Source organism: Capricornis sumatraensis, chromosome 3 (assembly GCF_032405125.1).
Source record: "Capricornis sumatraensis isolate serow.1 chromosome 3, serow.2, whole genome shotgun sequence".
Classification (NCBI taxonomy): Eukaryota; Metazoa; Chordata; class Mammalia; order Artiodactyla; family Bovidae; genus Capricornis; species Capricornis sumatraensis.
The window spans coordinates 116220633-116248265 of NC_091071.1; the positions used below are offsets into that span (position 1 = coordinate 116220633).

The 27633-nt window shown below is 37.3% G+C and overlaps 1 protein-coding gene across 1 annotated transcript in view; it reads left to right on the top strand.

The window, feature by feature from the left end:
* EPB41L5 (erythrocyte membrane protein band 4.1 like 5) overlaps positions 1-27633 on the top strand; it is a 166094-nt gene that overhangs the window by 60406 nt on the left and 78055 nt on the right. The window contains exons 11-16 of the mRNA XM_068967362.1: positions 1181-1250; positions 8587-8756; positions 10241-10347; positions 11719-11746; positions 17912-17954; positions 18371-18486. Coding sequence (XP_068823463.1) covers positions 1181-1250; positions 8587-8756; positions 10241-10347; positions 11719-11746; positions 17912-17954; positions 18371-18486 — 534 coding nt within the window. The remainder of the gene's footprint in view (positions 1-1180; positions 1251-8586; positions 8757-10240; positions 10348-11718; positions 11747-17911; positions 17955-18370; positions 18487-27633) is intronic.

Below are 27633 nucleotides of genomic sequence, written 5' to 3' on the forward strand. Positions count from 1 at the left end.
TGATAAATATCCTCAGGTGATGCTTAAGACTATTAGAGGTAAATTATTTGAATCCTTGGATGCCTTAAAATTATTTAGTCTTCTCTTATGCTTTCTTGATAGTTGGGCTGAGAATGGAGTTTTAGATGTAAAATTATTTTCCCTCAAAAAGTTGAAGATAGTATTTCATTTATTTTTGCATCGCCTAGAGATTCCTTAGGAGATTTGAATGTAACACCTATTTATAGGTGCCCTTATGGGCAGTGTATTTACCTAGTTCTTTATGTGTTAACTCTCTGACCTTTCCAGCCTGCCCTGGGGCAGATGGAACATTCTTACGGCCAGAGAAACTCCAGGTCGAGGGATAAGGAGAGCATCTTGTGTACTACCTCATAGAAATCTATTGAATTAATACACCACATAAAACACGAGAGCACCTGCCACTTATTCGGCATTGTGTAAGAATTTGTTACACCTAAGTGCCAGATTCTCCTATTACATTTCTTTACTCCTTGTTTTAGTACAGGTTTTGTAAACAAGATCTATTGTGCAATTCTATTTTATGTAAGGTATATTTAAAAATTGATGAGAGTCATGTTGTTTTCACACTCACAGTTCATAGAAGCACAGAGATAAGTTTGGTGGGTTGCTTAGGATTTTAGTACAGGTGGGAGATGAAGTTGGGAAGTGGGCCATAAAGTGAGGTTTAAATGTTTTTTTTTTAAATTTTTTAAATTAAAGATGTCTTTGACCATAAAGTGGCTATAGAAAAGAGTTGAAAATCAGTAATCTGGGTTTTTTTAAAATGCCTTTTAGAAAGCTTTTGTCTTTTTTTCCTGTGTCCAGTTCCTGTGCTGCTGCTGTAACATTATTAAGCTCAGAAAATTTCTTCCACTGTAGGAACCTGTGACTATATATGATATATATATATATTTATTCATTCAACTTTTTCCTTAACGTTTTTAATGTCTTATATATGTGCAGCATAAGTTTTGCCAAAGGTATTGCTTTTGAAATTTTTTTTTGTTATCTTAACTATTTTTTAGATTGGAGATGTTTTCACTGAGCAGTACAGGTTATGTTTACCCACTTAACAGCTTTCAATTCAGAAGTTAGATGATCAGTGCGCTTGAAGTAACAGCAAATTTTTTAAACTTCAAGGATATTTATTTGAAATCTGGCTGTTATTCTCATATTATAGGCCCAAGATAACCAGATTGGATTTTAAGAAGAATAAACTAACGTTGGTGGTTGTAGAAGATGATGATCAGGTAGGAATTATATTGTATTACATATTTAACAGTGACTGTGTTACATGGTAACTTAATTCTCTGAAAGGGGAAACACACTGTTCTATAGTCATAGAACAGAAACTTAGTATAATTAATAACGTAATTCCTTGCTTTATGTCAAACCATCTTCAAACTGTAGTTTTCTGTCTTTAAGATTAAAGATTAAATAAAAGACTGTTCTTGTTCTTTTGTTGATGAGTGTGTATCTTAAGTGTATAAAAAATTATATCTAAATGTGGCTTTTTGCCTTTAGTTCCTGATGAAAAAGATTAATCAAAAAGATGTATCTAATAATATTTTTTAATAAAGCCTTCTATACTAAGGATTATCTGTTTTTCAGTTAAATCTGGTTCCTAATTGATAAACTCATAACAGCATGAATGAATCTCAAATGAATTATGCTAAGGGTAAGAAGCCTGATTAAAAGATTATGACTATATGATTCCATTCTGTGGCAGTCTAGGAAAGGCAGCCCTTACAGGCGTAGGGAATCACTCACTGATCCTTTGGAACTGGGTATGTGAGGAGGCTTGACTGCAAAGAAACAGCACAAGGAATTTGGAGGTTGACAGAACTATTCTATATCCTGATTTTGATGGTGGTTGCATGACTGTACATTTTTAAAAGCCACGGAATTGTGAGTAATTTTATTGCACGCCAAATAATACCTTGGAAATATATAGACAGATATAGATAAAAGCAAACAGGTCAAATGTTAAAAAGATGTATATGCACAGTGAAGTGTGAGTAGGGCTACTTAGCAGAACCTGGAAAAAGGAGATCCTGAAAATTAGATAAAACAATTCCAAGTTTTTGGAAAGTTTTCAGTTGTATTACTGAGATACGTGCAAAGGATTTCCCTGTCACACAGCTTGGAGGAATATCAGAGACAATAATTGAGCATTTAAAAAAGAAATGTCTTGATGGCACACATGATTATTATATTATTGACAAATGAGTTGAAAATGCTTCAGAAGAGTCAGGTTTCACGTCTAAAGACAATCTGTTTTACAAAATATTTTCCTTTTTATTTAAGCACAGATGTGATTAAATGATATTTGTATCAAATCTAAAGGAATCACTCAAGAAGAATAAGATACAGTTCTATATGATAAAAAAATATGGTCATAGTTTTATTGGTGATACTTAATGGTAATCCACTCTAGCACTCTTGCCTGGAAAAATCCCATGGACGGAGGAGCCTGATAGGCTACAGTCCATGGGGTCGCAAAGAGTCAGACACGACTGAGCGGCGCGACTTTCACTTTCATTGGCCATAAAATAATTGTACATCTTAGAATTGATGAAATTTCAGATTTAATCTAATGCAGTATTAACTTCTTACATATCTTTTCGAAGGTGTTTTATACATATATACAAGCAAATGTGTATATCATTTCTGTGCAGAGGTTGCCATGCTTACGCACTGTTCTCCTACTTATCCTTTTTAAACTTTATGTTCTAACTTGGAATCTATATCAATATGTAAAGTGGAGATCAGTGGAGAAATAACTCCAGAAAGAATGAAGGGATGGAGCCAAAGCAAAAACAATACCCAGTTGTGGATGTGACTGGTGATAGAAGCAAGATCCAATGCTGTAAAGAGCAATATTGCATAGGAACCTGGAATGTCAGGTCCATGAATCAAGGCAAATTGGAGGTGGTCAAACAGGAGATGGCAAAGGTGAACGCCGACATTCTAGGAATCAGCGAACTAAAAGGACTGGAATGGGTGAATTTAACTCAGATGACCATTCTACTATTGCAGGCAGGAATCCCTCAGAAGAAATGGAGTAGCCATCATGGTCAACAAAAGAGTCCGAAATGCAGTACTTGGATGCAGTCTCAAAAACGACAGAATGATCTCTGTTCGTCTCCAAGGCAAACCATTCAATATCACAGTTATCCAAGTCTATGCCCCAACCAGTAACGCTGAAGAAGCTGAAGTTAATGGTTTTATGAAGATCTACAAGACCTTTTAGAACTAACACCCAAAATAGATGTCCTTTTCATTATAGGGGACTGGAATGCAAAAGTAGGAAGTCAAGAAACACCTGGAGTAACGGGCAAATTTGACCTTGGAATACGCAATGAAGCAGGGCAAAGACTAATAGAGTTTTGCCAAGAAAATGCACTGGTCATAGCAAACACCCTCTTCCAACAACACAAGAGAAGACTCTACACATGGACATCACCAGATGGTCAACACCGAAATCAGATTGATTATATTCTTTGCAGCCAAAGATGGAGAAGCTCTATACAGTCAACAAAAACAAGACCAGGAGCTGACTGTGGCTCAGAACATGAACTCCTTATTACCAAATTAAGACTGAAATTGAAGAAAGTAGGGAAGACCGCTAGACCATTCAGGTATGACCTAAATCAAATCCCTTATGATTAAACAGTAGAAGTGAGAAATAGATTTAAGGGCCTAGATCTCCATCCTAGATGGAGTGCCTGATGAACTATGGACTGAGGTTTGTGACATTGTACAGGAGACAGGGATCAAGACCATCCCCATGGAAAAGAAATGCAAAAAAGCAAAATGGCTGTCTGGGGAGCCTTACAGATAGCTGTGGAAAGAAGAGAAGCAAAAAGCAAAGGAGAAAAGGAAAGATAGAAGCATCTGAATGCAGAATTCCAAAGAATAGCAAGAAGGGATAACAAAGCCTTCTTCAGCGAACAATGCAAAGAAATAGAGGAAAAGAACAGAATGGGAAAGACTAGAGATCTCTTCAAGAAAATTAGAGATACCAAGGGAACATTTCATGCGAAGATGGGTTCGATAAAGGACAGAAATGGTCTGGACCTAACAGAAGCAGAAGATATTAAGAAGAGGTGGCAAGAATACACGGAAGAACTGTACAAAAAAGATCTTCACGACCCAGATAATCATGATGATGTGATCACTAATCTAGAGCCAGACATTCTGGAAGGTGAAGTCAAGTGGGCCTTAGAAAGCATCACTATGAACAAAGCTAGTGGAGGTAATGGAATTCCAGTTGAGCTATTTCAAATCCTGAAAGATGATGCTGTGAAAGTGCCACACTCAATATGCCAGCAAATTTGGAAAACTCAGCAGTGGCCACAGGACTGGAAAAGGTCAGTTTTCATTCCAATCCCAAAGAAAGGCAATGCCAAAGGATGCTCAAACTACCGCACAATTGCACTCATCTCACATGCCAGTAAAGTAATGCTGAAAATTCTCCAAGCCAGACTTCAGCACTACGTGAACCGTGAACTCCCTGATGTTCAAGCTGGTTTTAGAAAAGGCAAAGGAACCAGAGATCAAATTGCTAGCATCCGCTGGATCATGGAAAAAGCAAGAGAGTTCCAGAAAAACATCTATTTCTGCTTTCTTGACTATGCCAAAGCCTTTGACTGCATGGATCACAATAAGCTGTGGAAAATTCTGAAAGAGATGGAAATACCAGACCACCTGACCTGCCTCTTGAGAAATCTGTATGCAGGTCAGGAAGCAACAGTTAGAACTGAACATGGAACAACAGACTGGTTCCCAATAGGAAAAGGAGTACATCAAGGCCGTATATCGTCATCCTGCTTATTTAACTTCTATGCAGAGTACATCATGAGAAACGCTGGACTGGAAGAAACACAAGCTGGAATCAAGGTTGCTGGGAGAAATATCAATAAGCCCAGATATGCAGATGACACCACCATTATGGCCGAAAGTGAAGAGGAACTACAAAGCCTCTTGATGAAAGTGAAAGTGGAGAGTGAAAAAGTTGGTTTAAAGCTCAACATTCAGAAAACGAAGATCATGGCATCTGGTCCCATCACTTCATGGGAAATAGATGGGGAAACAGTAGAAACAGTGTCAGACTTTATTTTTTTGGGCTCCAAAATCACTGCAGATGGTGACTGCAGCCATGAAATTAAAAGACACTTACTCCTTGGAAGAAAAGTTATGACCAACCTAGATAGCATATTGAAAAGCAGAGACGTTACTTTGCCGACTAAGGTCCGTCTAGTCAAGACTATGGTTTTTCCAGTGGTCATGTATGGATGTGAGAGTTGGACTGTGAAGAAGGCTGAGTGCTGAAGAATTGATGCTTTTGAACTGTGGTGTTGGAGAAGACTCTTGAGAGTCCCTTGGACTGCAAGAAGATCCAACCAGTCCATTCTGAAGGAGATCAACCCTGGGATTTCTTTGGAAGGAATGATGCTAAAGCTGAAACTCCAGTACTTTGGCCACCTCATGGGAAGAGTTGAGTCATTGGAAAAGACTCTGATGCTGGGAGGGATTGGGGGCAGGAGGAGAAGGGGACGACAGAGGATGAGATGGCTGGATGGCATCACGGACTAAATGGACATGAGTCTGAGTGAACTCTGGGAGTTGGTTATGGACAGGGAGGCCTGGCGTGCTGCGATTCATGGGGTCGCAAAGAGTCGGACACAACTGAGCGACTGAACTGAACTGAACTGAACTGATTCTTATAAAAGCAAACTAAAATGCGTAGTGTTCTAGTGTATGGTGTACTCTATTTAATCAGTTATCCCTTAATTGACATTTATTCACTATTAACTACATATAATTTATACATTGACAAGTATCTATAGAGTAATGTCCTTGAGGGGGATTTGTGGGATTGAATGGTTATGTGCATTTGTCCCCGATGTAGAGCGATCCTACCAGCTTGCATAGTTTTCAGTGTTCAGGCTTACCTCCAGGAGGGAATTAATCGCATTTGTATCTGAAAGGTTAAAAAAAAATGGAATTTCATTGTAGGTTTAAATTTTATTTCTGGTTTTGTGAGTGATACTGAACATTTTATCATACATTGAATTACTTGATTTCCTTTTCTTCAAACTGTCTATTGCTTTGCCCATTTTTCTTCTGGGTTATTGGCTTTTTTTCTTACAGGTTTTGCCATTTGTCACTAACATTATAAATAGTTTATCTAATAGTTGTTTGTCCTTTAACGGTGCATATTGTGGGGTTTGTCATGCACTTTAAGACTTTTAAATAGGCGAATATATTCATCTTTTATGGATCCTGGGTTTTATGTCACAGAAGGCTTTTCTCTGTCTTGAGAAAGACATTTTCTCATGTTTTTTTTTTGTTTGTTTTATTTTCTCTTTGTGTAGTTTTTGTTGGTACATTTCATTGAAATACACATTCAGAAAAATGTAAGAATAAATGTACAGCTTGTTGAGTTTTTATGTACACTTTTATGACCAGTACCAGGGTGAGAAAATAGAATCCCAGCAGAATTAGGGAATTTCCCTTGTGTGCCCCTCCAGGTCCAGTTGACCAAGGATAACCACTCACCTGACTTTTGAACTTGGTATAAATGACACCTGACTGACTGTTCTCTTTGAGTCTTCCTTCTGTATTTCGGGGCTGTGATTTTGAGCTTTCAGCCCTGTGGTAGGAGGTGGCTGTAGTTGGGTCATTCCTACTGTTGTATAGTGTACAGTTATATGAATAGACCAATATTTATCCATGCTGCTGCTAATGGACATTTGAGGGTTTTTTTAATTTTTGCCTGGCAATAAGAGTGCTGCCCTGAGCCCTGGGATGTGCGTGTGTTTGGCTCTTACGGAAACAGCTGGACTGTTTGCCAGTGTCTACACAAGTGAACTGCTCTCCACCTGGAATGTGTGAGGGTTTAATCTGTCCTTCTTTTGCTTGTGTTCAGTGTTCTCTTTCTCATTTCATCCACTCTGGTAGAGGAATCATTTTAGGGTTTTCCTTGATGACAATTTCAGTATAGCACTTACTTAGATTTGTTGGATGTGTGGATATTCTTTTTTATCAAATTCCTCTTTAAGTTTTTCATTTGTTTTTCTGTTGGGTTGTGTATTTTTCATCTCACTAAGGAAGTTCTTTTTATATCTGGGTGTCACTTCTTTGTCAGATATATATGTTGTAACTAGCTTCACTTTGGTTTGCCTTTTGACTCCTTTATTAGTATCTTTTGGATAAAAAAGATTGTAATTTAATGGAATGTAGTTTATACATTTTTTTCCTTTGTGACTAGTGTATGTTTTGTGTCTTAAAGTGTAAGGATCTCTGCCTGTATCAAGGTTATTAAGAAACTACATATGAAGTTTATGAAGTATTTTAAATGACAAAATATTAAAAAATATACTGAGAAGTATAATTGAAACTGTTAACCATTTTAGTCACTTTGATGTAACATTTTTGGCTTTGCTGCTTCAGATCCCTTTTAGAACTAGATAAATTAGTAAAAGTATATTTGATACAGCTAAGGTCTAAGCCAAAGCTTGTCCGTTTGTTCCTCATTCTTTTAGGGTATCAGTCTCATATTTTCTAACCTTTTGTAAATGTAACCACATCATGACACATGGTAGAACGTTTTAGAAATCTGCATGTGTATGTATATTACATATATTATATACATTAAAGTGAGTGGTTTTTTTTTGGTAACTTGCTCATTTTACCTAAGCATCTGTAGCCATGTAGTTCTAGTTCATTCACTTTAACCTATGTTATCACATTCTGCAACATGAATCACCAGTAGTGCATTAGTTCATTTATCTGTTATTCATTGATCTGTCTGTGTACTTTTTAAATAATGTTATTGTTTACTTGATTACATTTCTCATGTTTTGAACATTTAGGGTTTTATGCCAGTTTTTACTTTTATAAATGAGATTGAAGAAAATCTTGGGGTGTAAATTTTGGTTTTGAAAGTCTTTTCCCCTGGAGACACATTATAGCTTAGTTATTACAAATGCTGGTGTCTCAATGGTTAGGTTCAAAGTCTAGTTTCTTTTCTTACTAACTTTGTGACGTTGGGCTTAATTTCTTGATGCTCAGTTTTCTTATCTGTAAAATGGAGCTACTGATGGTATCTACTCATTGAGACAATTGATGTGAAATTCTTAGAAAAGTGGCTATGGATATTAACTAGTGTAATTTGATTTCTGTGAGTATGGTTACTAGGACCAGGAATGTGGCCATTTTTAAGGCTGTTATGTATATTGCCATATCTTCTGTGAACCTTTTAATTATAATTATACATTCATTTATCCTGAAGTATGGCAGAGAAAGGTTCATTTAATATCTCTGAGAAATGAGATCTTGTAACTAGAGAGGAAACTCTTAGGAATAATTTTATATTGGCTGAGAAAATGGACAGCCTGATTTTAACTCTGCCTTTCTCTGTAGGTAGCTCTAGAGAGTGTCAGAGTTTCAGGGAGCAAACCAGATGCTTTATTAGTATTTGATTCTTGATATTGCTGTGGTTGTATTTATAGCTGAATAACAGGTGACAGGAGTATCTGAGTTAATAATTACCTCTGTTAACATCCGTTTCTTTTTCAGGGCAAGGAGCAGGAGCATACGTTTGTCTTTAGGCTGGACCATCCCAAAGCATGCAAACATTTATGGAAATGTGCTGTGGAGCATCATGCCTTCTTCCGCCTGCGAGGCCCTGTCCAAAAGAGTTCTCATCGATCAGGATTTATTCGATTAGGATCACGGTTTAGATACAGGTGACTGTTTGTGGCTGCTTGCTATATCTTTCATAATTTCATAGAGGCCAGAAAATGTAGCCCAGTTCCTCATTTGCAGATGTGAGCACTAGAGCATAGAAAGATGAATCAGTTTGCCAGTGTTTTTCATTTGCCAAAGTAAAAGAAAAAATGGTATATATTGTTATTGGTTGTAATTTCCTGAAAAGATAAGAGAATATTGTAATGGTGTAATGGATTCCATATCCTTCTTGATGTTTTCTTTTTTTTTTAAAGGAGTAATATAACAGAATTTTTCCTGTTAAAAACAGTTTAGTTATATAAATTATTGACCATATTCCCTGCATTGTATGCTGTATCCTTGTAGCTTGTTTATTTTATGCAAAGTAGTTTGTACCTCTTAATCCTCTACCTGTCTTTTGCCCACCTCCCTTCCCTCTCCCCACTGGAAACCACCAGTTTGTTCTCTGTGTCTGTGAGTCTGTTCTGTTCACTAGTTTACCTTTTAGATTCCATGTATAAGTGCTGTCATAGAGTATCATTCTCTCTCTGACTTATTTCACGTAGCATAATACCCTTCAGGTCCACCCATGTTGCTACAAATGGCACTATTCCATTCTTCTTTATGGCTGAGTCATAGTCTATTGTGTACATCTACCACATCTTCCTTATGCTTTCACCTGTTGATGGACATTAATGTCTGCTTTATGTATTAACTAACCCCTAGTTTAAATCCACGTAGTAGGAGTTTTAAGTAGTCTTTATCCAGCAGCTAGATACCATGTAGAAAATGGGTATGGTGTACTAGTGGGATATTAATCTGGATAATATTTCTGGTCCCTATAAACCTGACATTCCATTGTTTTGCATACTCCATGTTTGTTAGTCATAAGCTAGAAATGTTTTGGTTTACTCAGAGTAGCTTATTGATGGTGAGCTTTCAGCATGTTTCAGTGTGACTTAAAGAAGGAATGGATAATATCAGTAATGTGGCAAGTTGACTGTGTGTGGAATTCATGTAAGAGAGCTTCTATTTTACTTACATTAAAAGGGGCATTTTGGCATAATTTAAATGGCAATGAAGATAAGCATTAAATACTAAAATAGTTTTAATATTTCTGAAAAAGTTTTCTGAAAAGCATATCACAATTAGAAAAAGTAATGGAAAATCTTGAATTAATTGTACATCTTGCATTGAGGAGTGTGGGTGGGAAAGAGAGGATATCTATAAAAATATCTATAAAAGCACAGATATTTCAAACTTACTTAATATATTCTTAGGTGATGTGCATACTTAGGAAAAAACAACATGCGTTGCATCTTTCATACAAGCCTGAAGAGTGAAAAGAATGGTGTGATAAAGAGAGTCATCAAGACTATTTTGATAAAGTTCAGGAGGGTTCTTTTAAGGAAAACCTCAGGATAGACTTTCTGTCATTTTTGTGTATCTGGTTACTGTCAGCCTGAAATTCTGTTGTTCCTGTTAAATGTCTCTTTTATTTTAGTGGGAAAACTGAGTATCAGACCACTAAGACCAATAAAGCAAGAAGATCAACATCCTTTGAAAGAAGGCCCAGCAAGCGGTATTCTCGACGAACTCTGCAAGTGAAAGGTGAAATGCAGCCCTGTTTCCAAGGACTGTTCTTCCTGACAGTTTATCTTTTGCTGTGTTGTTGACTGGAGGGAAAGATGTCTCAGTCTTCTTACCTCTGTTACATCAAGAGTACTAAAGTACTCTTATCTAAGTAATTGAATTTGCTTCTGGCATAATCAGTTTTGAAAAATACAAGGGGAAAAATTGCCTATACTGTTGCTGAGGTTAAGCTTGAAACTAATCACCGTTCAGACACTGTGCTAGGTTTGTGTTCAGTTTTTGTTCTTACTCCTTTAGTTCTGCTGTAGAACAACAGCTTCCCTCCCTTTTTGACTTTCAGATCTCCCTTAAGTATTTTTTAAAACATTGGTATATGATGGATAAATTTTAAGTAAAGATTAGTTTGTATTGTGTTATAGTACTAAATATTCTGGTAAGTGTAATTTTTATATTTAATCATCAGTGTATATTGTACATAGACATTTCCAAATTCATAAATGTCCCTTCTTGTTTGCTGCTTTAGTTATATAGTACAAAGAGTGGTTTACTTTGACCAGTAAGCAAAACTTGTGACTGTGTTCAAATCAGAGTTGAATTTTTAAAGATTATTTATTTGGCAGTGCTGGGTCTTAGTTGTGGCACTTGGGTCCTCAGTCCCTGTTGCGGCATGTGTGAGTTTCAGTTGTGGCATGTGAATTCTCAGTTGCAGCATGTGGGATCTAGTTCCCTAACTAGGGCTGAAACCCGGGCCCCTGCATTGGGAACAGAGTCCCAGCCACTGGACCACCAGGGAAGTCCCCAGATTGCAATTTACATATGTCCAGTGTCAGAGTTATAAATAATTGCCATCACCTGATGTTGGCAGTATCAATTTTTTCAAAAATCTGACTTATAGTCATATGTTTTGATGTACCTATAAATTACATAATATGTAGCTATAAATGAAACCATTTCAGTTTGTTTAATATCCTTAATTACCTCATAGACTCCACTGATGATTTTTTACTATCAGCTTATTCTGGAGGCTTGCAGATGATTCTTTTCTTTTTTTAATGTATACTTATTTTATTGCCTTAAAAATTGGAAATAATTGTCATTACTCACTTTAATGGCATGAACCCTAGAACACTTTTGTGAAATGAAAGTTTTTGAATATAGTGGAAAGTAGCTTACAAAGCAGTTAGTCAGGGTTTACTTTTGTAGGCACTTCCCTTGGTGGTCCAGCAGTTAAGACTCCGTGCTTCCAGTGCAGGGGGCACGGGCTCAGTCACTGGTTGAAGAAGTAAGGTCCTCCATGCTGTGCTGTGGGACAAAAAACTAAAAAAAACAATGGTAAACCAGTTATCATGTTGGAGGGAGACTAATGGGATGTTTTCTCTTTTCTGTCAGCAAGTACAGGAAAACCTGAAGAACTCAGGTGAGTAATGTTTTGCTCTTTAGGGGTTGATACTAGAATGTTTTAACATTTCTGTAGTTGCTGTCATTAATCCAACAAATATTTGGTGAAGGCCTGTCAGAGTGTTCCCTTGTCCCTGAGCATGGTGGACATGGCAGGGAACAAATGAATACATAGTGCCAGGTAAAGTTGGCACAACAAAAATAAAGCAATTTAAAGAGGAAGAGTGGGTTTGGGTAGCTGTGCTATTCATAATGAGAATGACATACATTTGTTATTGGTGTGTGACTGAGGATATGCAGATGAATAAACTGTCACCCTTGCTCTCAGGGAGCTCAAAGAACAAAGGCTGATTTGTAGATAAGCAGTTCATTTTATTCCTGGGGTAAATCCCATTTAGTCATGGTGTATAATCTTTCTTTATGTTATATGTTGCTGGATTTGGTTCACTAGTTTTGTTGTGGATTTATGTGTCTGTATCATCAAAGACACTGGTCTGTAGTTTTCTTGTACTGTGTTTATCTGGGTGGTTCTGGCTTCATAGAATGAGTTAGGGAATATTTCCTTCTAATTTTAGGGCAGAATTTGTAAAGAATTCTTTAAATATATGATAGAATTCACCATTAAAACCATCTGGCCTGGGCTTTACTTATGTCATATTTTTAAATTTCCAGTTCAGTTTCTTGTTGTAGATGTATTCATATTTAATTTTTATCTTGAATCAGTTTAGGAGTTTGTGTTTTTCTGGAATTTTTCTAATTCCATAATTATCTAATTTATGGCATACACTTGTTCATATTTTTCTCTTTTCCATTTTATTTTTGTAAGCTTTGTGGTGATGTCTCCTCATTCAGGACTTCCCAGGTGGCACAGTGGTAAAGAACCTGCCTGCTAATGCAGGAGACGCAAGAGACACGGGTTTAATTCCTGGGTGGGGAAGATCTCCTGGAGGAGGAAATGGCAACCTATTGCAGGATTCTTGCCTGAAAAATCCCATGGACAGAAGAGCCTGGCGAGCTACAGTCCATGGGGTCAAGAATAGCTGGACACGACTGAATGGCTGAGCATACACACCCCTCATTAATTCTGATTTCGGTTTTTTGAGTTTCTTTTTCCCTTGGTCACTCTAAATACAGGTTTGTCAGTTTTGTTGGCCTGTTTGAAGAACCAGCTTTTGGTTTCATTTGGTTTCAGCCAGCTTTTGGTTTTGCTCTATATCCTATTTCATTAACTTTCTCTCTGGTATATTATTTCATTCCTTCTGCTTGCTTTTTATTTAGTTTTCTTTCCCTGGTGTCTTTAGGTGGAATATCAGTTTATTGGGATTTGAGATCTTTATTGTTTTAATATAACATTTATAGCTGTGAATTTCTCTCCAAGCACTACTTTAATCGTATTTCATAAGTTTTGGTTTGTTGTATTTTCATTTTTATTCCTTCACATTATTTTCTGATTTCTCTTGTGATAGCTTCTTTGGCCTATTGACTGCTCGGGAGTATCTTGCTTAACATACACATTTGTATGTTAAATCTTCCTTTCTCTCTCTGTTTTATCCCATTGTGGTTATGGAATGTACTTCACGTGATTTTGGTCCCTTGACAGTTGTCAAGGCCTGTTTTATGGCCCGGCATGCAGTCTGTGTGGGACAGTGGTACATGTCTGTGTGCTTGAGGGTACGGTGTATTCTGCTGTTGAGGGTCACGTCCTGTCGGCGGCTGTTAGGTCTGCTTGCTTGTCACCGTTGCTCACTTCCGTTTCATCACTGATCTTGGGCCTGTCCTACCCTTTACTAAATGTGGACTGTTAAAGTCTCCAGTTAGTTGTCTGGTTCTTTCTTTGTGCTTCATGTATTTGGAACTTCCTGTGAGGTGCATGTATTGTTTATGATTATTTTATTCTTCCTCTCTTTTTCTAGTAACTGGTTTGTATTAAAGTCCACTTAGTCAGATACGAGTGTGGTCAATCCAGTTCCCTTCTGGTTGCTTTTCCATGGCTTAGCTGTTTTCATCAAATTTGGAAAGTTTTAACTCATTTCTCACATTTTTTTCCCTGCTCTTTCTCCTCTCCTTCCAGGACTCCCATTACGTGCCTGTTGCTCTCCTTATGGGACCTGCAGACCTCCGAGTCTGTTCACGTTCCCTCATTATTCTTCTTTCTGTCCCTCAGACCACATCATCTCACTTGACCTACCTTCAAGCCACTGGTTCTTTTGTCCGCTAAAATCTGCTGTGTGTTCCTCTAATGAACTTTTTGTTCTAGTTATGGAACATTTCAACTCCAGAATTTCTTTTTTTTAAAGATAATTTCTCTGTTTAAAATATTCTTTTTTTGTGAATGCAGTGTTGTCATACATTTATTCTTTTATTTCTTCATATGTGGTTTATCTACTTCTCAAGTATATATAAAATAGCTGATTTACATTCTGGATGCAGGGAGCAAATTGTCTTCTTGGCCTCACCCGCCTAGAGTAAGGCTCCCACAACACTGAACACCGGAGAACCAGGAGGAGAGAAAACTGAGTTTCAGATGCCAGACTCAGCTTTCAGACTGAGTAGATAGTCTTGAATAAATGTCTCCATTTGATGTATTCCTTTTAATGATTTTAAAAAAAAATAAGTTTCCCCAGCCAAATGTTTGTTTTGCTGGAAAGAGGATCTGCCCCGTCTTCAGACCATGATTCTTAAAGTCCTGCTTCTGATGACTCAGTTAGTAGTGTTAGTATAGTTTAATGTAATGCTTCTCAACCATTGGTGTGAAGCAGAGCCTCCTGGAATGCCTGGTAAACTATCAGATTCAAGATATACAAATCTAGTATTGTTCTCATTAAAAAAAAAAAAAAAAACTTGTATAATCTCCTATGCGGCAGATGTATAACTAGAGCTGCTTCAGAAGGAGTTGTTTTGGGTGCTGAGTAGGGTTGGTCTCACCTTGCGATGTCGTGTTCAGTTTTGTTTTCATTTAGAAAGCCAGTAAAGCCAGGCTATGATTAGTGACTCATCACAGAAGCACTCTGCTTTTTGAGTAAGGATTCCTCTAAAGATCCTTTAGCTGTCAGTAAGTTGTTAACAATAAATAAGTCAGTAGAGTAGGGAGAAAGGTGAGGGATTTTGTCCACTGTAAGTTTTTGAGAGTAAAAGTGTTAGTTGCTCGGTCATGTCTGGCTCTTTGCAATCCCATGGACTGTATCTCGCCAGGCTCCTCTTTCCATGGGATTTTCCAGGCAAGAGTACTGGAGTGGGTTGCCATTTCCTTCAGCAGGGGATCTTCCCAACCTGGGGATTGAACTCAAGTCTCCCTCATTGCAGGCAGATTCTTTATCACCTGAGCCACCAGAGAAGCCCTGTGAATTTTTAGTTAGGTAAAAACATTTTCTGTGTTTTCTGAGCTATGCACTTTAGTTTTTCTTGGGTTTATTTTTAAGCTATGCTTTTAAGAATGGTGGAGAAATGTTAAGAGGTGTTCCCATGTAAAGTATTTTATTTGTCTTTTGTTTGTTTGTTTAATTAATCATGTCTTACTTCCCTGACAAACAGGCTGTGACAGACTATTAGAACTTAAAGTGAAGAGGTTCTTGCAGAAATGTAAAAGAAAGCATTCAAGCAGTGATATGTAGTTGAAAATTAACTTATTTTATTTGCAGGAGTTTGTCCTCCTTTTAATTTTTCTGAAATACAGATTTCTGACCAAAAAGTGAATATGACTGTATAGTCTCTTTTCTAGAATTGAGATTAGTTTGCTGCTGCTGCTGCTGCTAAGTTGCTTCAGTCGTGTCCAACTCTATGCGACCCCATAGACGGCAGCCCACCAGGCTCCCCCGTCCCTGGGAATCTCCAGGCAAGAACACTGGAGTGGGGTGCCATTGCCTTCTCTGGTAGTTAAATTTTACTGTGTCTGCCTGAGCAATGCTTTTGGCTCTGGAAAACAGAGCAAAAATGGGGTATTTAAGCAGATACTTCATTACTTTTTAATTAGAATAAATTTTTAGGAATGAAATGTAGCAGAGGGCCACTCTCCTGAAAGTTTTGGAGCCCTGCTCCTGACAGTGCTTGAGAGCGCCTGAGCTGGGACTGGCAGGAATGCCCTTTCATTCCTGCCCTTGGATTTCTGTTTGCATGAGCAGCTGTGCTCCAGTGAACCATGGAAAACAGTACTGTTTGAAAAAGCACAACTATTTGACCTGAAAAACTGTGCTTGTTTGAATAACAGGTTTTTAAATTGGCTGAGGTTAGTTTCTGACTACTCCCTCATGAGTCTTGATAATGTAAACTATCTTAGGAAGAGGGGACATTTTAAAGGACAGTTCACATTTCATTTATTAGTACTTCTTGGACAGACTTAGTGAACAGACTTGAAGACAGAAAAGAGGAAAGGAAATGGTGGAAGAAGTGATGCATAGAGAAGGCGTTAGAGCAAAACATTTCTTTAAGAAGGAAGCTGCATTGGGTCAGTAATGAAAAGTAATCTGCTACTTTCATACTAGTGGAGGTGAAAGAATAGGTGCAGTGATAAGAAAATAGTGCTTCCTGTCTTCCATGTTCTAAAACAGGGAGCTAGCGTTCGATGCCAGTTATTATAAGTGCTTTTTTTTCTCTCATGATATTCCTTCATCTTTTACCTATCACCTACTTGAGTTACTCCCAGTTCAAGGAAAAGCTTCAGAGTGCAACCAAAGGGCCACGGAGTAATGTGTCATTTCTGAACCATACAGATAGAGTGGGTTTTCATTAACGTGGAGATTAAGAGTTCCTTAATATAATATAGTTTGTTTTGGGAATTACAGCAAGATTAGTAAAAGAAATTCTGCCTGACAGGTGTTTTCTTCCCCACTGGCCTTGGCAACAGATTCTACACTAAACATATATTTTTTAAAGATTTTGTTTGTTTGTTCAGTTGTATTTGTCACTGTTCTTTGTGCTTTGCTAAGAGCCCCATGCAAGTAAGGAAACTGCAGTTCAGAGAGCAAAGCTAGTGGTGCTGTTTGGATTTGAACCCAGGCAGTAGAGGTGCTTGTTCTGGTGACTTGACTTGTAATAGAGCTGTGGTTAGTAAAATACGAGATATAAAATGGTTACTCCTCCTCCCCCAGCCTTTTCACAAGGCCTTTTCATCTTGATTTCTTTCTTAATTGGTTGTCTTTCATCATCATCTACTTCTGTTTTGTTCTCCCTCTCTCTGAGAAGGCTCCTGGATCCTGAATTCAGAGTTTATTTTGTGTTTGTGAAGCTTTGCCCACTTCCTGTTGCTGGCATGACATCCTGGCTGGGTATGGTATTCTTTGAGGGTTGCCATGGAGAACTCTGTGCTGGCCTGATACTGGCAGTGATGTGCTTTTACATCTCCTTACACTCTTCTCTGAAGTGTTTCCTTGTCCTTGAAGGTCAGCAATAGAACATTAAGGAAATGAATGTATTGAATTCTGCATTTCATCTCCTTGGAATACAATGTTCTCGTTAAATCTATAGATTATTTTTCTCACTTTCAGAGAAGTTTGTTTTTTTTTAATGACACTGAATATATTTTCAGTTACCTTAGCTGAATTCCTTTTCTCAGGATACTAGTTACGCTCATGTTAGAAGGTCTGAAGTCAGTAAACTCTTTTATTTACTTTACTCTGTTGTGTCAGCATCTCATCTTTGGGTTCTTGTTGAATATTTGTTCTTTCTTGCCAGCTTTGAGGTTTGTTTCTGTTTATTATGTTGTATTATATGCTGAGGTTTTTTAAGTGCTTTTTGGGGGGTAGTGGGAAGGGAATGAGCACAGCCTAAACTAAAGATTTAAAGGCATACTTACAAATCATTTGGAGGAGAAGAGTGTATAGAGAAGCTTCTAAGTTTATAGTAAGGCCTATTGAGTTATAAAATCCTGAGTGACCTTGGAAAATCTTGAGAGGGTAGGAATATACAGAAGAAGTGACAGGTAAGTTTATGTGGGTGTTTGTATTTAATGCCTTAAGGAATCATTTATGCAGTTGTCTTTATTTTGTTGTCTTTGACAGATGTTGTCCAATGAATAAATGAGGTTAATAGTCACGTATATATCTAAAGCACAAGTAGAATACAGGTATATGGGAATATCAAATGAGCAGAAAAGTGTTTGCCAGTAAAAACAGATGTGTTCTGGACATCATCCATTCTTAGTTTGGGGTGCTCATGGTCATTTTTTTCTTTATTTTGTTCCCCATTACAGTGTTCACAACAATGTTTCAGCTCAGAGTAATGATTCCCAACAGGTAAGAGAATATTAAGCTTCTTAAACACTAGAACACTGTAGTTAATTATCAGTATGATAAACAGTAGTAGTATTAACTCAGTTTTCATACTGGTGTAACCTTGGGAAAGTTTTGTGCATTTTCTTTTTATCTGTAAAATGGCTCAACAATATGGGACTTGTTACTTTATTCTCTTCAGATGTTATAATAGAAAAGGTTTTAATGTTATAATAAAATATTTTCTGACCCTGTAAATCCTGTAAAATGAAAAAAATAGCAATATTCAGTTAGATAATTATCTGTCCCAAAGGTGGTATATAACTTTCAAACATTTATTGCTATGTTTATTACTGTCGTATCTGTTCACTGTGTAGCTAGTATTCCATGTTCATATTCTACTTTCTGGTGAAGAGATCTTTTATAATTTGTGTCCAAAGGCTTGGGGTGTGAGGTCCACTGTGCCTGTGCTTCCTTCTGTCCCCTCTGGTCCTGTGGTAGTGGAGGTCGAGAATCTTCCAAGGAGTCCTGGAGCAGACCAGCACGACAAGAAATGGTTCGTTTATTCATTAAACCAAAATAAAGTGTTGCTTGCCTAAGGATGTTCTGAATCCCCAGCCATAATCTTAGACTACTTGAAATATGATTGAAAGCAAATTATTAATATTTGTAAGCTGACTAAAAAAGCATGTTGTTGAGCTGTCATATTGGGATGAGTAAGAGATGCAGATGAAGCAGGGTGACAGTGTCAGTGAAGCCTGTGAGACAGCTCTCCTGACTGGTTAGTGTGAGCTGGGAGTGGCGGTGGTTTTCCGTTGAAAAAGACTTTAGTGCTACTCAATAGGACCTTTTCCCAGATCCGTAAGGATCATGTCTTCATTCCATGTTATTCTACACAACATGATGCTATTGCTTTGGATGTGGTTTCTTTATTAAAGACTAGATATAAAGCCAAAACAGAACCGTAATTATAGTCCAATAGAACAAAGCATGAAATATTCCATGGGGAATAGGTGGAGAAATAATCTGATGATGGGAAGATACTTCATTTGTTTAGAGTCCCAGGGTCTTTTTTTTTTTTTTTTAGACTAACAGTGAGTGCACAAATATGGATACTTTGTTGCTTATGGGGTTAATCCATGGGTTACATCCCTTCCCAAATGAATGTATATGGCCTGGGGGGGCTCCTTGGGGATTATTTGATTGAGTGCTCATGTTAGGCATCATGTGTTCAAATTTTGTCTGTTTATGAAATGAACTTTGATAATTGATAGGAGTTTTCTCTTTTTCTCTTGCTCTCAGTTTGTTTAGTACCTGAAATCTAATGAGTTTCTGTTGGTGATCTCAAGGTTTGGCTCAGCTTTTTGTGCAACCAGCTCTTCCTTCATGGTGGTGGGTCAACAGTGGTTGGTGATTATTTTTAGTCTTTGCTATGTAATTGTTTTTCACTGTTATTTTGGCTTAACTAACAGCAAGGTGCTTTGCTCTTGATGATTGGGCATATTTTTGCTTCAGTTCCAAATAACTTGTAAGTTTCTAAGATCAAGGGGATTTTTGCCCTCGTTTTTTCCCATGACCCTTCCTACCCCACCCCCCCCTTTCTACTTGAGAATATAGTAGGGGTACTTTGTGTGTGTGTGTGCATGTGGGCACACACTTAAAGCATAAACAGCAAGGCTTCTACATGTCAAATTTTAGTCTTTATTTTTTTAAGCTGTTAAAAACAGTTTCTTTAGTTTCTTACTGAAAACGCAGCTCCAGTAAGAGGCTATGTTTTGTCTCCTTGTTACCAACAAGTCTTTGGCAAAGAAACAGTACTGAGATTTGAACTAGAAAAGAGCTCATTTAATACATGCTTACATTTTATGTTAATGTAGAATGAGAGTCTGGTTTGTTTGTATCTGTATAATGTTTAAATCTTTAGCTTTTCAGTTTTAATTGGTACATATTTAAATCTATTTAATTTGATTTGTTAGGCATTACTCAGTTCCTTTGATGCAGCATTTAAAAAGAGAATGCTGAGTCTCTGAATATTGAGTTTCAAGAAAAATAAATTTGGAGCTGTATGTCCTTCTTTATATAACTGTATTGTGACTGCTTTTGTGGAAATGGAGCACAGTGGTGGCCCTCAGGCCCAGCATGCCTCAGTGTGTGTCAGCAAGACCTGGGACTAAGCATAGAGCTGACCTGTCTTGGAGCTGATGGGTTCCCCAGCCTTAAGATGAATCTACATTTTAATTTCTATTTCTGCATGCTTTGATTCTAATACTTTCACATGAATATAAAATAGTCCTCCTTTAGAAAGTGATGTTAATAAAATTTGGAAATGCTCCCTGGGTTTGGACAGTTGGGTGAAATAATGGACTATTCTATTTCTGGCAGATAACTTTTAACCAGTTTAATCTAAATGTACTCCTTGTTCAGTTCTGTAGCTTTTTATTGCTGATATCTTCTAAATGACACCATTATTTGAGTGAGTGATTTGGTATGTCAGTATAGAATTACCCAATATTTAAACTATCTTTTGAGAATTTATGTATTTAAAACCCATTATCTATTTATAAACAAAACTGAATACTATGTGGAAAATCTTGCATATGTAGGGGAGAATATAAACCTAATTTTCTAAATTTGTAGAGACCCTAGATTGAGTGCTGTGAGTTTTCTGGGTTAGATCTGATGAACAGCTTGTTTTGCAGTTGAAGGAAAGATGATAATTTTATTGTTTAAAAAAAACCAAAAAGGCTTCCAAATTTGTTCTGAAAATCCTTTTAGCTAATTTATTTTCAGTTTCCTTAAGGAAGAAAGGTGAAGATGCATGCCTTAGTTGAATAGAATGTCCTTAGACATTGTTATAATTGGGGTGATCTTTTCCCTTTGTAGTTACCTTAAATGTGTGCTGCCCTTTCGGTCATGCACAGAACTCTGGCAAATGTGTTCTTTCTACTGGAGGACTCTGATCATTTCTAATCAGAAACTGCTTTTTTGCATGTTTCACTCTCTTACTTTCATATGTTTGTTTATAGCGCTTGTGATAAAAGGCACTAACACTTTCTTGGAGGGGCTTTTTCTCATCACATTATCTGTACCTGTTGAATTTCATTCACTGTAGAAGGAACAGTGTTTCTTCATTGTTAATTGGAAACATTGATGTCCAATTACACAGCCTCTGTGAGGCAGATTTTTTTTTTAATGTTCTTTCTGAATTTTGTTTCCTGGACTTCAGTTTTATGCCACTTGATTTGTGAAATAACTTTTCACAATTGCCCTTTGCTGTATGTGGCTTTGTCCTTACATAAAATTGTCCTTTCAGATACTTGAATGAAGTAGATTATAAGCATTTTTCCTTCTCATTAGGACCTCAGGCAGCTTTTCTGCCTTTGATTTTGATAGGAATATCGGGGACAGATACAGAGTGTCTTGCTCTCTGTGAAATGTCTTCTTTATTTAATTCACCTGACTCTGATTACTTGTACATATTTCCATATTACCATTTTCCACTACGTGTAACTTTGTGGATCTCCCCATTTGTTGTTCTTGGATGTTCTCATTGCATGGAGTAGATGCCGGTAACTGCTCGTAGCAGTGGTGCATGCTGGTCACATGGCCTTCTTTATTACCTCTTACACCTTCATCTTCTCCTGTTGACTAACTGTGCTCCCCTCCCACCCCAACCATCCAGGCTCTCGGCTGCCGGTGATCGCTCTCAACGTGGTGGAAACCAGTGGGACACAAGGGCCTTGTCCCCACCCCATCCTGCACCTAGAAACTATCCTGCCTTTGTCCATGAGCACAATGTGAAGAATGCAGGAGCCCAGCAGAACGCTCATTTTCCTGGCCCTGCAGCCATGACTGACAAATGAGTGTTAAGCCTCTTGGGCACTGGGACTATGTTGTGCAAGTTCACGGTATACATTTCTAGAGTTTATAGAGGATCAATCACATTAAGAAAATTTGGGAGAAGATATTTTATACTGAATCACTCATTGGGTAGTATTGTTTGTAATTGAAATCTTCTGTGAAAGGGAAAAGGATCTGAAGAAGCTATATGTCATCAATGATAGTGACAAATATTTTTGTGTTGCAGAGGGTATTTGGGGAAGATATTTCGTGATTTTAACATGTTAACACATCACTTAGAAGATGTTTCAGGAGAAGATTTGTGTTTATGAATAAGCTGCCCATTATCGCCCCAACCTCCATGCAGTACCAGTAGATGGAAGTGAGAAGAACCAGTCCCACTGAAAATACACACAGAAGGGAGCATGTCCAGGCCAGGTGGATCAGCCTCTGGTGATACTTTTATAGACCACTCTTACATACTATTTTTAATACTTCTGAAGTGACCTAAGTCTTAATTTCAGTTGAGTGCCTGAGGTTCTATAATTTAATTACTGTAATATTAAATTTAAAACTTACTTTTTAATAAACACAAGTATTTTAAACTAACAGAAGGTCTAGAAATCACTATAATGTGCCTCAAGTAAAGAGAGGAGTCTGAATGCTTACTTTTGCATGATTAACTGATTAATCAATGGTGAGCTGAATGGTTATATTACTACTGAATGGTTGTACAAATGGAACATGTATTTACTTTTGCCTTTTGCCTTTTCTCTTTTATCTCATGCATCTGATAGATTTCCCAGGTTTGCAAACAGGCTCGTAATCTGGCCTTGCACAACCTCTAAAATAAAATTCTGAAACCAAAACTATATCACTTTTAATACTTAATGCATATCACTTTTAATCACTTTTTGCATATGTTAGTATTTTTGGTCCTTTATGAACTTCAGAATGTAATTGTCTGTGCTCTTTGATTTAACTCATAGAGGCAAATTAACTGGAAGAAATATATTTCTGATGTAATGAGAAATGATGTAAAGGGAAGAATATCTTTTGTCTTTTTAGAGTTTAAAAAATTTTAACAAAACTTTTAAATATTTAACCTATATATATATATATAGAAAGAGAGAGAGAGTCATTTTATAGTCTGAGAATTCATAACACATCAAGATAATGAAGATTTAATTAAAAATAACATAACCTATGTACCATTCTGCTCACCTCAGTGGTCAGTCTTACTGTGTCTGCTAGATGAAGGTGAAGTTTCAGAGGGCCTTATATTAGTGGGTTCTTGGTTGCAGATATAATACAGCTTGTCAATAGAATACATAAATCAGAAGTAAGTAATATTTAGGGAATTTAATTTATAGGCAGGTTTCAATCTGAAGTTATTAAGTTGTATATAAGTATTCTTTAATGTATCTACATATGAGCAGATACATACCTTAAATAGCCCAGCTGAGAACTCTGGAAGGCTGTCATCATAGCATGCTTAAACATGGCCACTAATGTGTACCTCTCATGATTCTGCTAGATTTTACATAGCTCAGATTCTTATTGTCAGTGGTGATTCTTTTTTTTTTTTTAAGGGAATTTGAATCAAAACATTTTAAGCACAGAAACTCTGATTTGTTCCATTTAAGAAAAGATTTCATGGGTATGAATATGATTAAAACCTTACTATTTTTATAATAGAAACCAAAAAGAGGCATAATATCAACACAGCTTTCTGGCCTCTTAGAAAGTCCTAAGGATCGACTTCTCTCACTTTAAAATTAATCTTAAAGTCTGAACTCCGGATATAATGCCTCGTATTCGTCTTACCCAGAATCTTAACTTGGGAAAGTATAGAAGGATTGTGATTGAAGAATAAACTCTTCTGTTTATAGTAAAAGTGGTCATTTCTGTACTTGGAATTTAACTTAATATTGTTACATTTAAATAATGGAAGAATCACATGGTTTTCCTTTGTTTGAAAACATTGTTATAAAATAGCTCTTTGCAGCAGTGGGAGGATCATAATTGTAAATCCTGCTGATAGAGACTGGGTTGGAGGGGTGACGGGGCAAGAAGGTAGCAAAGGGTAGGGGAATGAAGGGCAAAGGCTGAATGGTCGCAGACTCAAACCTTTCTACTTCATACAAGTTCCTGTGCTCCAGGATCTCAGAGTGCAAATGCTGGGAATATTTCCTGCTGATATTTTCAAGATGGATATACAAATTGTTTTCAGAGGTATGAAGAGTTTAATAGCAGCTCAACCTAAATTAAATAAATTGTCACCAACCTTTTTATACTCTGCATTTTATTCTGTCTAAGAGGTCAGTGATCCTACGTCATTGACTGGGGACCTAATACACTCCAGAAGCACCTTACTTGGCTGTTTACTCTCCTTTTAATGAGAGAGATCCATCAGCCTAGAACACCAAGATCATGTGATTCAACTTCAGGGCTTTGGCTAATTTTGTTTAACTAATTTTAACATCTTGAATTAAGTTGGTTTTGTGTCAGCTGCATTTTTATAGAAACAGCAAAGATAGCGAAGTGACCTTTACACACCAATGCATGAAAATAAATGCGCTTAAGATCATTATTTCTTTCGATGGTAAAAGCACTTCTGAGGCATTTACCTATCTCTGACTATAGGCTAACATTTCTGATCTTGATAGGGTAATCACACATACACTTTTAGATGAACTTACAGAGAAAAACGAACTTTAACCTATTATATGTGTGTCTGTAATTTTACAGAGAAAAACTTTACAGAGGAAAACTTATATGTTTCTATTTTAAAAAGCAACCTGTGTACAAATATTGGAATATCAGTATAATTTAGATCATTTTTAAGTGGGGGCTCTTTTATTTAAAGTGTTGACTCGGGAGCTATTGGTATTCATGACATTTGTATCATTCTTTATTGTTAAAATTGTTCAGGATGTAGAAGGTGCCATGTAAACATGTCAGGGTTGTACAGCTTATGTTTGTCCCGAATGGAGGACAGGGAGGCAGCTTATTTCATGGGATAAAATCATTAGCTGAGCCTTAATTATGGGAGTTTCTCCTACATACTAGATTTTTTCATATTTGTTGATTTGCTAAAAATAATTTTGTTTAGTAACCTTGCTTATAACTTTCATGTGTCTTAATATCCCGTGTTTCATCTTTCTGTCTTGCCAAACAGGAAAATAGATGAAAGGGTAAGGAGTGGAGAGCTCTAGTGTTTGGGGTTTGAGGAGGAAGAAAAGTATTATGAAATGACGGGCTTTATAGGCATAAGAAGACACTTTGATCCCCTCTGCTCTGATACCCTTTCTGTGCATATTCACAGATGTAAACTGAGAGAAGTGGGAAGATGGTTGTCCTGTGTTACGGCCATGTGCTCTGATGGTGGAGTGGTCAGCACTTGAACCACAGTGCTCTGTCTTGGTTGGAGCAAACTCTTCATTTGTAAATCATCATTAACTGCTTTGAAAGACCATTATGTTTTGTGTGCTGAGCTTTGAATATTGAGTTTGAAAATATCACATTGCATTCATTTATTTTATATCCATGGTATATAGGACTTATATGGATTTGGAGAAATAAAATCATCTTGTGCCAATGACATTTAATCTCTTTACCCCCACATACTTCTTAATTTTAATATACATCATACCACATTATCAGTTATACCTTGCTTCCAGAATTGCTGTGAATTGCTTGCATGTGAGATGCTTTTATGTAAGGGACAGAAAGTGAAGATACGTCTGTGGTGGGGAAGTCCCTCTCTCCATGTGCCTCTGTCTCATGCATAAAATGTGATTTGTCAGACCTTTTCTAGATGTTACGAATCATGTGAATTTAGGTAGGGTGTTCTTCCTCAGCTTCTCCTTTTCAAGAACATAAATCTTTCTCCTCCTCTTTTCATATAAGTTAACTTTTACTTTAGTCACATGAAATCACTGTGAGAATTCTGTCTTGCTCAGCTGGCATTTACCTCGATGGTAAAGATACTAGGGCACAGACATGTGGAAAATGTGTTATATGACTTCAGTTCTTTCTTCAGTTCTTGACCTCTGCTAATTTGTAACACTCTAGCTCTTTTGAGCTCTTTGTGCTGGTGGGAGGATCATATGAGCCTCAGATAATGAGTGAAATTAGAGAAGAGAAAATTTCAAAAGAGATTGCAGAAAGGAAAAAAAAGTTTTAATGATATATTTTATTACTTATGCCGAAGTGGAAAAATAAGTGTTGCTCTTTTTCGTGAAGAAATTGTTCTCACAGAGTTTTTGTTTTTAGAAGATTACATAAGCCTCTCTTCTAACAGCAAGCCGTGGCCTTAATTCTGAGTGATGGTGCTTGAGTGAACTTCTTCTGTTTTGCTCCTGACAGCTGGCCAGCATTTTGTTTACATTGGCATGGGAAGAGATACCTGACTCAGTGAACAACATTCTCTAAGGAGTGTGACTGGAGCCTCCCTTGGTGGTGTAACAAACCTGTACCTCCTCCTCTTGAAAACAGGTTCAGCAGCTACAGACCTCATTTCTTGTTGTCAAAGGAATTCTTGTTTGTCTGTCTTTAACTAACTTTAATATGTTAAAAACAAGGTATATACCAGAATATGATTAGGATTTGTAAGAAGTTGCAGATGTCTTAATAAAGGCTTGATCTACAGACACAACTGATTATTGTTAATATATAATGGAAACTATTTAAATTATTAGGGATGGAACAAAAGAATGAAAGGTGAGATGATATAGGAAGACAGGTGCTACCTTGGTTTTTCTTGTGGAGCTAGTTAGAGGGACATCCAGAGAACTGTGGACACACCCAGCATGTGAATACCATCAGAATCTATATTATTACACAGAAGAATTTCCTACAGCAAAGTTAGAGTTGAAGCCCAGCCACTAGTTTCAGTGATTATTTAATTGCAGGCTTGCTACTTTGGACTTCCCTTGTGGCTCAGCTAGTAAAGAATCTGCCTGCAATATGGGAAACCTGGGTTCGATCCCTGGGTTGGGAAGATTCCCCTGGAGAAGGGAAAGGCTACCCACTACAGTATTCTGGCCTGGAGAATTCCATGGACTATACAGTTAGAACTGGACATGGAACAACAGACTGGTTCCAAATAGGAAAAGGAGTACATCAAGGCTGTATATTGTCACTGTGCTTATTTAACTTATATGCAGAGTACATCATGAGAAACGCTGGGCTGGAGGAAGCACAAGCTGGAATCAAGATTGTCGGGAGAAATATCAGTAATGTCAGATACACAGATGACACCACCCTTATGCCAGAAAGTGAAGAGGAACTAAAGACCCTCTTGATGAAAGTGAAAGAGGAGAGTGAAAAAATTGGCTTAAAGCTCAACATTCAGAAAACGAAGATCGTGGCATCCGGTCCCATCACTTCATGGGAAACAGATGGGGAAACAGTGGTTGACTTTATTTTTGGAGGCTCCAAAATCACTGCAGATGGTGACTGCAGCCATGAAATTAAAAGATGCTTTCTCCTTGGAAGGAAAGTTATGACCAACCTAGACAGCATATTCAAAAGCAGGAACATTACTTTGTCAACAAAGGTCCATCTAGTCAAGGCTATGGTTTTTCCGGTGGTCATGTATGGATGTGAAAGTTGGACTATAAAGCTGAGCACCGAAGAACTGATGCTTTTGAACTGTGGTGTTGGAGAAGACTGTTGAGAGTCCCTTGGGAGACTCTCCCTTGGGAGATCCAACCAGTCCATTCTAAAGGAGATGAGTCCTGGGTGTTCATTGGTAGGACTGATGTTGAAGCTGAAACTCCAGTACTTTGGGCACGTGATGCGAAGAGCTGACTGATTTGAAAAGACCCTGATGCTGGGAAAGATTGAGGCAAAAGGA